This window comes from Protomyctophum parallelum, assembly GCF_964188405.1.
Source record: "Protomyctophum parallelum genome assembly, chromosome: 19".
NCBI lineage: Eukaryota > Metazoa > Chordata > Actinopteri > Myctophiformes > Myctophidae > Protomyctophum > Protomyctophum parallelum.
The window spans coordinates 26,726,990-26,742,904 of NC_139717.1; the positions used below are offsets into that span (position 1 = coordinate 26,726,990).

The window sequence follows — 15,915 nt, forward strand, 5'->3', positions numbered from 1 at the left end:
GCTGCTCTGTGTTTCAGACACACTGGTAAGGTAGTGAAAGATGTGATCAACATGGGATCTTATAACTACCTTGGCTTTGCTGAGAACACTGGGGCCTGTGCTGATGCTGCTGTAGAAGTTACACAAAAGTATGGCGTTGGAGTTGGCAGCACACGCTATGAGATGGGTAAGGAGAAAAACACCTTATACTGTATCCTTTAACATCATCTGAGAAGGGCCCCATGCACTTAACATGTGCACTTATGGATAGTTCACCCATTCACCCATTCCTAAGCCAATAATTGGATGAGTCTCCATTGAGTCTCCGCCAGTCATCAACTTATTAGCTTAGGAATGTGACAAAAACAAAAAAGTCTCCATGCATTCAAGGCTTTTTGAGGTGTGTAATTGATACAAAATAAGTAATTATTTTGGGTGAACAATCCCTTTAATGTTTTACTGTTAAGGTCATTGATAATAGTGCCAGGGCAATTCAAAGGATTGTATTTTATTCTTATAGCCTATGAAAACTCCAAGGCTATATTTTTCAGCCTGATTCAGCATGCTTCTACTACTTATTGTCCATCGGGCCAAATTAATAGCTTATATCCAGAAGTCATAGACCTCCATTGTTGCCCACAAAAGCGTTAAAACAGAAGCTGTGCTGTTGCTTTGGTCAGCATAATTCAGCATCGCAATTAACTTGGGCATTGTCCTCCCAGAAAAACATTATGAATTGACGGTTCAGAATGTAAACGAGGCCATGCTCATTCACGGAGATTGAAAAAGCATTCACTGTTTGATCATACAGTTTTTACGTCGACCCTAACCTTTAAAATGGCACTTTACTTTCGTTAATATGTCTAGAAGGTGTTTCCAGAAGTTGCTAATATTCCTGTGATTAGAGACGTGCTGAAATAATAACTAAAACCATGTCTTTTTAATGTCTCAGATGGGGTGAAATGGCTTCCATTTCTTTAATGTCTCAGACGGGGTGAAATGGCCTCCATTTCTTGACAAATCCAGCATCCTATGTACCACAGTTAGTATTGATATAACAGCCACTGCCTCTGTTTGTCACGCAAACGTTAAAAGTGGCGAGCTGGAGTGTTTTTTTAGTCACCGCAAGATTTTAGAGTAGGAAATATAATGTCATGGTGTAGAGACCACACTATACATTAGCTGTGGAGCTTTCAAGCCTTGTTCGCTTTGAATGCCTTGGGCACTGCAGACTGCTTCTTTGAGCAGCTATTGTTTAGTTCTGTTGGTTTTGTCTATTTATTTTGTGAAAGAGAACAGGAGATTATAACTAGGTACAGTATCTGAATGTAAATAGCAGGCTAGCCTGAAGGAGAATGTGCTGTGACCTCTATTTGCAGAGGTTTGTAAGTAAAACCAAATAAAAAGTTATTCGTAGTTATGACAAACTAACCTTGCAACTGTACTATAAGTCACAGGGACTCACAGCTATGTGGTGAGTCACAATTACTGACAACACGGTTGCTTTTGTTGTCTGCAGGAAACTTGGACATCCACGAGGACTTGGAGCAGCTAGTTGCCAGGTTCCTTGGCGTTGAGTCATCGATGGCCTTTGGCATGGGCTTTGCCACCAATTCCATGAACATTCCTGCACTCACTGGGAAGGTACGCAATTTCCTTTGTCGCCTATTCGCAAAAAATATATTGTTGTTCTTATTATGAGCCAGGCAGGATAGACAGGTGGATGAAGCCCCTGGGGGGGAAACAAATAATTTCTTTCCATGTTCTTTTCAACCCCAGGCTTTATTTTCCTTCATATTTTTGATGCTCGTTCTCTTGATGACGTCAACAAGTTAAGTGTGTTGAAAGACATTCAACAGACTTTGTGAAAATATATTGTTATGGAACCGGCAGGATAGACGGGGTGATGAAGCCATAGAATATGCTACTGACGTCGGAATTGAACCTACTTCATTTGATTTCTGTCTCCCACATCTCCCACACCCTCCACCTAACTGCACATATTCCTTATCACCTTGCATTCCTATTACCAGTTGTATACTTAGGCTCTGTGATCATTACCTGAGGTTATATGACTTTAGATTTCCTAGAAGTAGATTTTCTATGCAAGGTGAAAACAGTTTGGGTTTCCAGTTGCATGTTTTTTGATTGATTGATTATTTTATTAGACAATAGAAAATGCAAACGGTACAGGGTACAGTCAAAGCACATTAGTCCAAAAGGATAGCTAATGTGTAAATGTGCTAATGATAGCTAATGTAAGCAGCCCACAAAGAGTTCAGACTGTTCCACAACACATCAGCTTCCGCCCCCGTTATCAAAACATTCCAAGTTCAGGGGTGGGTCTCTGCAGCCTGTGTGTGTGGTATGCGGCTCATGTTAGCTGTTCTCACCCTTAAGTCTTAACCCCAATGAATCAAGCGCAACACGTCCCACTTCCCCTCTTCTGTGCAGCAGAGGCGTTTTTAGATGGTGTTTTTGATCAGGAAATTACAGAGTTTGCTTGCCAAAAATAACTGATTTAAAAACTAAAGCAATGCATTGTGTAATGTATGTGAAGTATGAATTCACTTTTTCTGGCAGGACCGATTCAGAAAGAGACAAAACTTAACTTTCAACCTGGTGTCCATATTTTGGGTATGTCATTACAATTACAGGTGATTGTAATGTTTACAAAATGTCAGATTTAAATCTCAATGCTGGTGTGTTATGAGCTTATAGATTGGCTCTTTTCACCACGTGCCACTGTCGTACGACAAAGTATGAAATATCCACTTAAACCCTCAATACTTAGTAAACTTGACATTTTCTCCTGTCCTCTTTGTCAAATAGCCAATCTACAAGCTCATAATGTGCCTCAACACAACACGTGAGCTTGTAGATCGGCTATCTTTGGCAATTGTTTCCCCAGAATATGGATGCTGGGGTTCAAGTTGTTAAGTGGTTAAAAACAGACAAGGACAGTGAGAGTGTCAGAAGAATCCAATCACTGGCCTTTCTTAACGGGGATTACATTTTAGTTTTTGCCTGTCCATTCCTTGCCGATTCATATGTTCCCATCATAACATAATTGCATGTTGTGTAACACATTAAATTATTCAATGACCAGAGGAAACCGAGTGACCCGGGGAAAGCTAGAAAAGGTCTACAAAGCGACACACATCCAATACACACAAATAGAGTCTAGCTCTTCCCCAGAGGAAGAGCTAAGATGCAGGAAACGTCCCCTTGGTAGTATTCCGTAAAATTAACTATGCGTCGGCTCTACTTTTCTATTTTAACTTTATTTTAGAAACTCATTTACCTGAAATTAAAAATGAGGAACGCCTTTATTAAATTTAAAAGGCAATTACAATTTCCTTTTTAATTTAATAAGGCGTTCCTAATTTTTTTACTTTGTGTGCCCGGATCCTTCTCTCGTTTGCCTATGTAAAATGAATGGTTGTGTGTGTGTGTGTGTGTGTGTGTGTGTGTGTGTGTGTGTGTGTGTGTGTGTGTGTGTTGTCATTTCATTTCATTCTTCTATGTTAATCCCCTGAGCAACTTAATTTCCATGTGTAAAAGAATAAAGGTTCAGCAATGCTTACAATGAATTTCCGGAATTCCAGATATGCAGTTAGGCTAACTAACTCAATCCTTTACTGTTACTGCTTAATGTGCTTATGGGACAGCTTTGAACTGGATTATTGTTCCACAGTGACTTTATCTCTCAGCTGTGTTTGGGACGGTTATTGTCAGCGATTAGGTATTTCCTGCTATTTTCTCAGCCCTAACTTTCCGTGGCATTTTGAAATGGAACTCATAATAATCAACAGCCCAACATGTGCCCATATAGGCAAAGAGGCATAAGAATCTAAAGCTGTTTTAACACTGGCAAATACAAAGCTACAGTTAGTCTACCATTCATTTTCGGTGGAAGCCAGTGGCATATATACAAATAATATACAAAGCGACGCCCAACGTTTGTAGCTGCTACAACATCTACAAAGATGCAATCTACGTTGAGCTGTCTTCAGCTGCAGCTACACAACAAATAAACATTGTTTAACCATTTGCACTCACCTTTGCTCTCCACACAATTCCTGCTTATAATGGGGGGGTAAACTAATCATTTCTGTCTGCTAGTCCCATGTTCTTTTCAACCTCAGGCTTTGTTTTCCTAATATCTTTTGCCCTCATTGGGCGCACACACACTTGATGACGTCAACAAGTGTGTTGATCCGATCGACACTTCAACAGCAACTCAGCTACTTGTAGTTTTGTAGTCTTTCGTTGCTGCTAGGGTGAACGAACACAGCATTCATCTTTATCGGTACCTGTACACAACAGAACATACCTCAAAGTGCTTTATGATGATTTACAATGCAATAAACCATAGCAAAAATTTTAATCTGTTGGTTTATATGCTTTTAGGGCTGTCTCATCCTGAGTGACGAACTGAATCACGCATCGTTGGTGCTAGGAGCTCGCCTCTCGGGATCTACCATTCGAGTCTTCAAACACAACAGTGAGTGACCTCTAGTAACTAGCACATTACTACAGTACAGCAGTCACATGGGGTGTTTCACTGTACCTCGTGGCATGCACGCAGAATTGGATTAACTAACGCTGGCCTCTTAATTACTCTGCAGCATTTCCGAACGCCCTTACATAGCAAAAAAGAAAAAGCTATATATTTGACAAGGGTGTTTCTGCTGAAAGTTGCCGCACTTAGTACAAACAGGCCTCATGCATCTGTTTTGTTTACTATGCATGTTCACACAGCTGTGGGTGTGGTGTAAGTATTTAACACACCTCCATGCAGGACGGGCCCTCTCTTTCAAACACAAATAAACATGTGCACGAGCGCGTGCACACACACACACACACACTCTTTCTCTCTGGAGCAGCCCTCACAGTCAGCAGCCTAGCAGATCTGAGTGATTGCTGAGAAAATCTCTCTGTGTGCCCCCAAGGGTCATTACCATAAACAATTCACCATCATCAAGTGATCTCATGAATTTTCATATTACAGCACAGAACAAAGTCTAGTCAGCAGCATAGAAGAAAGTCTAGTACTCGACAATAAAAGTTTATTCTGACCAAAAACTCATCTTGTTAATTGACGACAGCCATTTTGCTGTTACATCACGGTATGTTAATGCTCATAAACCCCCAACTCTAACCAAGTTACTGTGGCTTACAGACATGCAGAGTCTGGAGAAGTTTCTGAGAGATGCCATCGCCCACGGCCAGCCAAGAACCCACCGACCCTGGAAGAAAATCCTCATTCTGGTTGAGGGCATATACAGGTAAAGAATTACCCCACTCATATTACTGAACAGTAACCGTTTAGTTAGGCATTGATTTACATTATGCCACATATGTGTACAGTTGCTGTGTGAAGAGAAGAGAAGATTCAACACAGAATGAATAAACATAGAATGGAAATGATTGGGGTTGGGGGACGGAGAATAAAAAAACAGCTACAGCCCTTGCAGTATGAATGATCTAAACGCAAACCATCATGGAGCAATTTACGTCCTTTAAACCAGGGGTTTTCAACTGATTGTGAACCAGGGACCACCAACCTAACTTCTAATCAACCTGGGGACCACTATTGTGTTGGGTGCATGGGGAACTGGGGATATGGGCTAAGATTAGTGCTTTTCTAAGTTAACACTTGCTATGCATCCCATGTGTATACATCCCACTGTTTCTCAACCGTTGACTACTACTGGTAAAATGTCCTAATAATAATGACTCAACCAGACACTTCCCCCTTCTTGAGATTCTAACTCCCTTTTTCTGTTGAATTTCTTGAACTCCATTAAATGACGACATGGATGGACTCATCACAGGTCACTAGTTCACGGTTTCTCAACTAGTGGAAAGAACATTTAAAACAAATTACATTACCTACATTACTAAATGCATGGTCAGGGACCACATGCAATACCTGCACGGACCACCAGTGGTCCACGGACCACCTGTTGAAAACCCATGCTTTAAACGGTACAGCACTTACATGAACAATACACTTCACTGATTTCACTGCAGGTTGCTCACAGCTGTCAACTTTGTGTGTGTTTGTCTTGTCCTTTGTAATGTACTTACTATATAAAGGTGTTCAATCCATTTGATCAATAAGTTCACTGTGAAACGCCCTAACTGATCAATACGGAGAAGAAATGCATCGACGGCTACTGGCACAGCCTTCACTGGATTGTTTATAGCTTTGATGCCATATTCATGTAGTGGTTCTTTCATTCTTGGCAGTATGGAGGGCTCCATTGTGGCTCTGCCAGAAGTGATTGCCCTGAAGAAGCGTTATAAGGCCTATCTGTACCTGGATGAGGCCCACAGCATCGGGGCCCTGGGCCCCCACGGCAGAGGGGTGGTCGACTACTTTGGCCTGGACCCCAAAGACGTGGACATCATGATGGGAACCTTTACGAAGAGCTTCGGTGCTGCGGGAGGATACATTGGAGGAAAGAAGGTAAGAGGCTTTACTCACGCAATACCAATTGTGTTGGAAAGAGCAGAGGGAGGTAGTGCAGTCAGTGCCAGTCACCTTCTAATCCAATCTTTCCTTCTATGTTTTCCTTTCCATGTGTCTCTTCCTACTCCAGACTTTCTATTTGACTGCCTTTTCTTACCCCCCTCCTCCACACAACCATCACTAGTTTTAACCCATTTTGACCTGGGAACGATTCTGCAAATGTCTTTCTAAATCCTGACTGTTTTCTTGAAAAAGCTATGTTTTTCTATGTCAGTCGATCTCACTTTTCACGATTCTTCAAAAATAGCTAAAGCATAACATAATGCTAACACCAAAAGGGGTTCCCATGTAGCATTTCCACAGGATGATGCAGGTTATTATTTATTTTCTCCATATACCGTAATTTCCGGACTATAAGCCGCACCTGAATATAAGCCGCACCAGCCAAATTTAGGGAAAATCCCATATACAAGCCGCACCGGACTATAAGCCGCAGCTACGTTAGCTCAGAGCCTGAGATGGCTCTGCGTTAGCTGTAAAAATCCATAGATTAGCCGCACCGTTGTATAAGCCGCAGGGTTCAAATCATGGGTAAAAAGCCGCGGCTTATAGTCCGGAAATTACGGTAATTGGTTTCTGTGTGGTGGCGTCCGATTTCCTGGCAGCCGTGCTTCCGGAGTATAGTCGGGCCTTCCAACAAACAGAATTGCCAGTGTTTGTGAGCGTATTAACCCATTCTGGTGTTTTAAGCATTATTTAGCTATTGAAAAATAGCAGATCTAGAAGCTTGTAGGTCTGCTATTTTTGAAAAATCGTGAAAATGTGGTGCAAATCTTTGAATATATATTTTCAGAGCGAACATTTTTAACTCATGTCTTTGCTTCTGGGGGTGCCTGGAACGATATATTTTCAGATGGGGGTTGGCGGCCAAATGCATATAATTTTTGGGGTCCTTGACATGCAGTAGTTTGAGAACCACTGACATAGAACTCTATATATATATATATATATATATATATATATATATAAATATGTGTGTTTTTTAGAAAAATCAGTTCTCAGGTCTAAATGGGTTAATGATTTTATTAAAATAATACATTGAATAATAGATTCAATCGATGCGTTCGATTAACTGTTGCACCCCCTATTGTCTAGTCCCCTCCCAGACTAAATGTGGGTCAGGCAAACTAATTTGGAGAAGATGAAACGCAATTAAATAAATTGGTTCCTGTGTTACTTGTGATCGAGGCATGCTGTTCTGTGTCATGTCCAGCGTACAGTAAATCACACCTCTAGCTGTTCCGTGTCATGACCAGCGTACAGTAAATCACAATTTCCCCCAAATAAAAAGGGGAAGCTTTGCTTCCTGTTTTGATGAAACAATATGAACTTCAGGTTTCAGTTTGAGTACAACAGTTATTCAAGCTGCTGCATTTATCGTCCATGTTGGAAGGATTTGAAAAGACATGTGGAAGCACATGTTTACACATGTTTGCATACAGTCTCACCACTGATACTTGCAGGCTTAATGTAAATGAAATGCAATTCAGCTTCTCACTGGTGCTCCTTTTTTGTGAGATGAAACATTTTAGTCAGCAAATGTTTGCCAGGGCATCCTCTGTTTGACTAGATGTAGTTCTTAAAAAAAGTTTTTTTAATTTTATTATTATAGTTTTTTTTTAACCGTGCGTCATTAGTTTGTTTGTTTTCCAAATAAACTAGTCTGATCTGTTCTAGAGCACTCTATCCGGTAGTTTACACACACACACACACACACACACACACACACACACACACACACACACACACACACAAACCGTTTCCATATCTGCAATTTGATCCCAGTCTAATTATTTTTATTTTAACTAATACTCTGGGGCCCCCTGCTGGCTCAGCCAGTAAATGCACTGACTACATATTTCTGAGATCAGTTTTGCATGTCCTGTCTTAGAAGATCCACACTAGTTGTCACATTTAGCCATTGGCTAGTATGTCTCGAGGTATACTTGACATTAATGCCGACCATATTCCAAAGCATAATTGTAGTTTGTTATATTTTCTGAGGAAGCCATTGGATTCCTCAGAAGGTTGATTACATTGTGGTATGAAAATCAACTTGCAGAGACTTGAAACACGATTGTGATCACTAATAGGTAATCAAAGTATCCAACACACTACACCTCATTGTATGTATTTTTTTTTACATTCTGAAAATATTGATTTACAAACAAAATCCAAACATTCTGTGGCACTGTTGAGGTGTATGGAAGCCCAGGTTTGCTTTGATAACAGCCGTTATTTGTATTGTTGAGTCTTATGTCTCACACCTTCCTCTTGACAATACAACCTAGATTCTCTGTGGGGTTCAGGCTGGTCAGTTAAGCACAGTAATGCCAGGGTCGGTACACCAATTACTAGTAGTTTTGGCTCTGTGTGCAGGTGCCAAATCCAGCTGGAAAAAAAATTAGCATCTCCATAAAGCTTGTCAACATACTGATTCTGAAGCACAAAGTGCTCTAGAGCAGGGGTTCTCAACGTTTTCGGCTGGGGACCCCCGGAAATGCTTTGGCCATGTCTCGCGACCCCCCACCCCGCCCCCAATACGAATTTACTGCTACAATAACCTTAATAATAGAGAAAATACATCATAAATAAATACTGAAACCAGCCATTCAGTTGCAATATATATGTTTTCTTTTTATATAATTTGGGGACCCCCCCCCCAATCATTTCAGGTTGAGAACCCCTGCTCTAGAATATCCAGATAAATGATTGTGTTGACTCTGAAGACATCACGTTATAGCTTTTAACCATTCTTTTAAACTTTAGCTGTTGAAAAATAGCAAGCTTGTAGATTCTACAAGCTTGTAGATCTGTTATTTTTTGACAAATTGTAAAAACCTACCTGTGCAAATCTTACATTACATAATTACAAAAAAATACCAAATTTTTGGGGTCCATCCATGGACATGAAACGGTTTGAGCACCACTGACCAAGAAACACAGGTGTTTCAGAAAACCTTCAGAAGACATTTAGTAGAATCTGGTCTTAGGAACCCCTTTTGGTGTCGGGTCAAAATGGGTTAATGAGTTTTTAAATAAGTGTGATTTCTCTTAACAGGAGCTGATTGACTACTTGCGGAGCCACTCCCACAGTTCCATGTACGCCACCTCCATGTCGCCCCCTGTGGCTCAGCAGATTATCACCTCCATGAGGATCATCATGGGAGAGGACGGCAGCACACTGGGTAAGCAGGGTGAATGTTATCACCTCCATGAGGATGGCAGCTCACTGGGTAAGCACTAAGCTTAAGCTGAATGTTGGCATGAAAAATCACTGAACGGATCTAATAGATCAGTGGTTTTCAGACCAACAACTATTTTCAGACCGACAACTATAACGAATATTTTGTTGTCGTTGGATAAGATTTTACCCACATTTCCATGCTGTATTGATGTTGGTACCATTAGATAACAGGCAAACGTTGATCAAAATAAAATAAAAATCTACATTCTGTAATTGTGTAGACTTCTTGTAAATTAAGTAATGCACGAAAATGTAACTCCTGAGAGAATAAAATGAAACCAAATAGATTTGGAACCCCAGCGAGGACCACTTGTTGAAAACCACTGCAATAGATTATTGTTTTATTAGCCAAGTTTTGACAGGTTGTCTTGGTGTACAGGACAGGAGATTAGCTACTGTACACATTCTTCTATCCCCGTGCATGCACCATAAGTGTTTACATTACTCGTATTAGCACTCGTATAATAAGCACAAAGGCAGAAACATAGCCATGGTTTTTCTTTTACATGTTGAATCTTTTAGGGACATGCAGTCAGTACGGGATGTTTGATGTTGCGTTCATCTGAACACAGTCTGCACATGGTCTAGGTTTAGGCACCCTCTGCCCCTCCGGTCATGTGCCATGTATGGTCGCAGTCAGTGTTTGGTGCTGGATTGCAGAGACCTGTTCTTTTACAGGCTTTTCTCCCCATTATGTTCCCTTGGACAGCAGCCAGTCGGCATTGTTGTCCTAGATTTTACCCCTGGTTTCTGGGTCACTTGGAGAGTGTCTGTTCATGTGGGATCACATGGTGCCTGGCACCGCCTAGTATGGTTTTCCATCCGTACCACAAGATGGTGCCATTAACCTGTGATTTGAATGCATGGAATATCAGCTTCCTACAATACCATTGGTTGGCTTTGTTCTGTGACATCATGTATTTCAAATTTAGTTTTTGTAAACGGGTGCCAGCCTCGCTACGTTGCTAGCTTCATACTGATAACATACTGGTTATTTACCTGTGTAATCAATCATTCACAGCTGAGTGATAAGAGCTACTATCAATGAACAACCGGCAGATATGATACGAGGGAGCATGTTTAGGCTCAGTTAATTCATGGGGGACAATTTACAATTTAGGCATTTAGCAGACTCTCTTAATCCAGAGCGATTTACATTAAGCAATAATTCAGGGACAGAGAACTAATGTGATTCATACATCACAGCCTGAAGGACCCTGGAAAAATGCACTGTACTGCATCACATTTTGAGGAGCCTGCTCCAAATTTTTAGCAACTCCAGGCTTAATGGGTTACTTGTAATAATATCACACTACTTCAATCAGGCTCCTTAAATGCACATTCAGCAATGTATCACTCATTGTGTGTGTTTATTCCCTGAATGCAGACCTCTAAAGCAACAGAGAGATTATTTTGAAATGAGTCTTTTCAATATTTAATTATTACATTAATTCTATTTAATTATTGTCCATTACAATTCATCTATCATATGGCACAGTTTAATATGTATTGTCCAGCGCTGGTCTCCCGGCATGCCACATTGCTCATATACTAGTAGCCGGTGGGTGGATTGTTCCCTACCACTGGTTTCAGACAGGCCCAAGAGCTCTTGAAGTGGGGCTGTGTTGACTCTCCCACACTCCCTTTATGTGTGCGCGCCCTCCAGCTGGGTACAAAGAGGCATGGCACTGAGGGCCAACGACCGAACTCTGTTGGGTTCATCTATTTATCTCTGTTGCGCGCACACACACACACCCACTAGGTCACTGAGATTTTGTTGTTCCATGAGGGTGGCTCCCCTTAACTCCCAACAGGCCTCAGAGCTATAGCAGCCCCTAGAATGCTGATATTATAAGATCATATCCCAGTCCCTCCCTCCCCCCACCCCCACACACACTCCTCCAGGCCTGTTCTCTACCACTCAGCAGCAGAATAAACTTCTGAACCGGTGTCAGCGCTTCAGAAACAACCTCCAGGTCCTCTCTGTCCTTCTCCCTACAGTCAGTGTGTGCACATCCATCAGTTCTTTCCAGGCCACTCTCTGAGGACGGGATTGGGGGGGAGGGCATAACGGCTGACCTTGCACTGTATCCTGGCTTGACAGGTTTTCCTAGTGGAAGAGTAACAGTGACAGCGTGATTGGTTACAGCCCAGTCAGTGTTTGAAATACAGCAGCCTTTGAAGTCGCTGACGCGAAGCCGAAGCGACAGACGATCCTTGATCCCCGCGAACGTCGCACCGCAACGTTTTGACTAGCTAAGGAGCGGCCGGTTGGCGGTTCCCAGGCACGGGCCCAACATCAAAATGGCTTTCTTGTCTCACATCTTTGAAGTCTCACATCAGTCAAGTATGTGGACAGGGCATAAGGATACGACATGGCAAGGGCATTCCTCAGCACAGGCCCAATATGAAAGGAATGCCCAACCCAAAGCAGTTGAAAAGCAAGTGTATCAGAACTTGCTGCCCTTCTTTTGTTTCTTTTTTTTAAACAAATCACTCAGTGCTGAGAATCACTTTGGATTCCTGAACAAAAACAAAAAGGGAAAAAAACCATCTGGATGAATATAATTTCGTCGCTGTCAGCCTGAAACCTTTTTAGGAAATGAGAGTTTTTTTTTTTTAAATCAATCGATCCATTGTAGATATCTAGTCACAAGATTCTAATAATACTGCTTTTGCTTTTGCACAACACGGTGCACACACAGTAAAGTATTGATTTATGAAAAAACATATAAAGATGACGTACTATGGAGGAGATACAAGGTTTCTGCCCGACAGCGATGATTTCAGACTTTGTTGTGTCTCAGGGTGCTTTGAAGCCATCATGTTTCTGTTGTGGATTTCAACACGGCCCAGCAGATGTTGGTTGTTGTTGGCACTTTGAGCCAAGCGCTTATTTATTTGGATAAGATGGTATATCCAGATGTATGGCAATGTGAGGTCTTTTTGAGTGTAGCTTTCTGCGCCAATATGCCATTGTGACTGAGCACATGATGTGGATTGAAGCATGTTTAGTTTCACCCCACTCTTGACCTTTTAACTTGCAGTTTGTCTCCAAAGGCAAGCAGCATAGGTCTTTTTCCCCTTTTTTTCTTCCTTTTTTCTTTTTTTACAAGTACGTGTATATCATTGTCAACTGAGTTGTGCACAGCCAACAGCCTGTGTGCTAATTTATACTCCTATACTCTTATATTAAGCCTAAAGATTAATGTATATTCCTTAGCATGATGGTGTCACTTGCCAAAAAACAGAAGAACAGATCTACAAGCTAACAATGAGCTTGTAGATCTGTTCTTTTAGGCCGTCGGCGAGCCCCCGCCGCCCTCGCATTTGCTGTGTTTCTTTATTTCTTTTACAACCGGTTTGCCCACGGGCTAGCCACGGCCCTGTCCTTCCCGTTCGGCACATATTGATATTATATAATCTGAAGTAATTATTTCTCCATTTTGGTATGTATACATGTCAGCTTACTAGCTCCTTGGGCTACTGTCTAAAATCCTTAAATTCCACACATCAGCCGACATTGTAGCTGTCACACTTACTCTGTGCACAAACACTGTCTGCATACACACAATATAAGGACATTTAAAGCTTAAGGTTTCTTGACGCCTTTGCCTACTTGGGCTCTCGTCGCCGAAATCGCCTTTGGATGTATTTTTTTAATATATATTCATTACGCTTCACAACTCTGCTCTGCACACGCTCATAACACTCCGGTGCGATGAAAAAAACTAAAAAAAAAGGGGAAAAAAGTCTGAAGTCTGCTGGCTTATGCTGTCTATGGGAATGTAGTTTTTAGAATCCTAATATCTCAGATTCTTCTTCCAGGCTGCGTTTTTGATCAAAATAGCTTAAAATTTGCTGCGGTTAGAGCAGCCATTTTTCCTCTTCTTAAGCTCTTGTCTTTTTCTCCTGTCCAGGTGCTGATCGCCTCAAACAGCTGGCAGAGAACACCATCTACTTCCGCAGAAAACTCGACGAGGCAGGCTTCATCATCTACGGAAACGAAGACTCCCCTGTTGTACCCATGATGCTCTACATGCCTGCAAAAATAGGGTAGGTGTCTCAGAAGCCTGAATTTGTGTCCATTATGTTATTTTGATTGATGTAGATGTATGCTTTTTACTTGTCCACAGATGCTAAGCATGTTATTTTGTAGTCAAGTCTAACTTTGATTAAGTTAACGTAGCGTGCGTTATTTATCGGGAAGCGACGCCGCCAAAATATGTAGGCTACGTTTATTCAGTTGTATAAACATGTTTGATCCGATCTAGTGGAAAGGCTACTCACATTAGCTTTGGATGGCTATCTGTTTAGCTTTGACCCTGGACTGCGCCATCTTGGTTGAATTTTCGACTGAAAGCGTGCGTGCGTGTGCACATGTGTGCACGCTTTAGACTCCAAATCCCCCTCCCAGGCGGCATTTCTGGTCAAAACAACGCTTATTGCACGGAGCCTGGCACCGGCCTGTACTTCTCAAGCTCCAGGCACAGAATAACAACCTGTCGAGAGTCAACACACACACCATTAAATTTAGGACCATTAAATCAGGGTGCATGGCGATTTGCAGCTTCATGGCCTATTTCAAGGTGGCACGGCGCCATCTTGGAAGTAGCTAGAAGTAGCCAAAACACCCCAGAGGGGATCGACAACAACGGGAGCTATGATTATTTCTAACGCGACAAGCGACGTGACCGCAAAAACATAATCTTTGGTTAGAATTGGAAGCAGATCAAGAGTTATTCACGTTTTAAGATTTTCGATCTCATCCACTAAAATGGAGGGGGACCACTTTGGATGACATCCCACGACCACCAAGATTTTGTGGTCAAATGCGGAAGTAGACGTTCTGAGACGGTTCTTCCGGGTGCATCAGTTTTTGCCCGCTCGGGGTGTTAAGCTGACACAACATCCGGTCGCGTTGTTTTGGATCTACAAAATAAGGGGCGATATCTTGGCATATTGTAATTAATCGCGGCGGGGATTGTGTTAACTTGTTTTCTTGGGACTCTTATTTACTTCACCAATTACCCTGTTTGTTGTACATTGTCACAAGTTGCCTGGATAAGAGCAACCGGTATATGCCCGATATGTGAGCCAACTTCATCTAAGCACTTTTCTCATTATTTTGTTTGTCTGACTTTCATATTAACAGGAGGTAATAACTTAATCCAAGTCATACATGAAGAGAGAGTGATAAGGATGGGTGTGTCGGGGTCGGGGACGAGAATGAAAACATCACTTTAACCGAGTCTTGCCATTCGTCCAATGTGTTTTGCAGAGCGTTTGGGAGGGAAATGTTAAAGAGGAACATCGGCACAGTGGTGGTTGGCTTCCCCGCCACGCCCATCATCGAGTCCAGGGCACGTTTCTGCGTGTCGGCCGCCCACACCAGACAGATGCTCGACACGGTGAGTCACCCGTTTAATCGGTGCGATGGTGTTCACCATCACCTGCCATGTGTATCTGCAGCAGCAATCTTAGGTTCCCCACATTGGTCGCTGTTTGCCTGTCTCTCTGTCTATGTCTCTCTCTCTTTCTCTCTCTCTGTTCGCTATTATAGGTAAAAAGAAAAAACATAGTTCTGTGGATGATGTGAGCTGTACACATTTGTTTGAAGCCACTACTGTAGTTCCACTACTGGAAGGCAACAGCCGTTATTAGGTTTAATAGTCATTTATATTTGACATCTTATAGAGGTTTTGCCAATTTGTTTTATCCACAATAGCAAGTTTCAACAAAAGCGGCAACCATAGAAGAAATAAATGTAATCACCCATGCTGGCACAAACGGGTCTAAAAGTGTATTGATACCTGCCAACCAGCGATGCCCGGGTTACGCTGATTACAAAGTACACTGTTAAAGTGACGGTACACATATTAACCATGCAGTTAACAGTTTCTTTTATATTATTTTATTGGTTCTGGTTAGAAAAGTACTGTATTTGAAGACCCTACTAAAAAATACTCGATTGTGGGCTCAATAAGAACACGGCTCGATAAGCCTGATTAACAATAAAAATTAATAAGCTCCATCCCTACATATAAGTCCAAATATAGGTCCAATTTCCTTACCGACATAATAAATAAATAAACAGTAATAAAGACCGTTATCACCACACTCCGTAGTACCTAGGTACGTGAAATAT

General features: G+C 41.7%; 1 protein-coding gene across 3 annotated transcripts in view; it reads left to right on the forward strand.

The window, feature by feature from the left end:
• Positions 1 to 15,915, forward strand: part of sptlc2b (serine palmitoyltransferase, long chain base subunit 2b) — a 30,115-nt gene that overhangs the window by 9,918 nt on the left and 4,282 nt on the right. For all 3 annotated transcript variants that reach the window (XM_083790834.1, XM_083790835.1, XM_083790836.1), the window contains exons 4-11: positions 18 to 166; positions 1,499 to 1,623; positions 4,393 to 4,486; positions 5,165 to 5,270; positions 6,238 to 6,457; positions 9,582 to 9,708; positions 13,688 to 13,823; positions 15,049 to 15,178. In XM_083790834.1, coding sequence (XP_083646960.1) covers positions 18 to 166; positions 1,499 to 1,623; positions 4,393 to 4,486; positions 5,165 to 5,270; positions 6,238 to 6,457; positions 9,582 to 9,708; positions 13,688 to 13,823; positions 15,049 to 15,178 — 1,087 coding nt within the window. The remainder of the gene's footprint in view (positions 1 to 17; positions 167 to 1,498; positions 1,624 to 4,392; positions 4,487 to 5,164; positions 5,271 to 6,237; positions 6,458 to 9,581; positions 9,709 to 13,687; positions 13,824 to 15,048; positions 15,179 to 15,915) is intronic.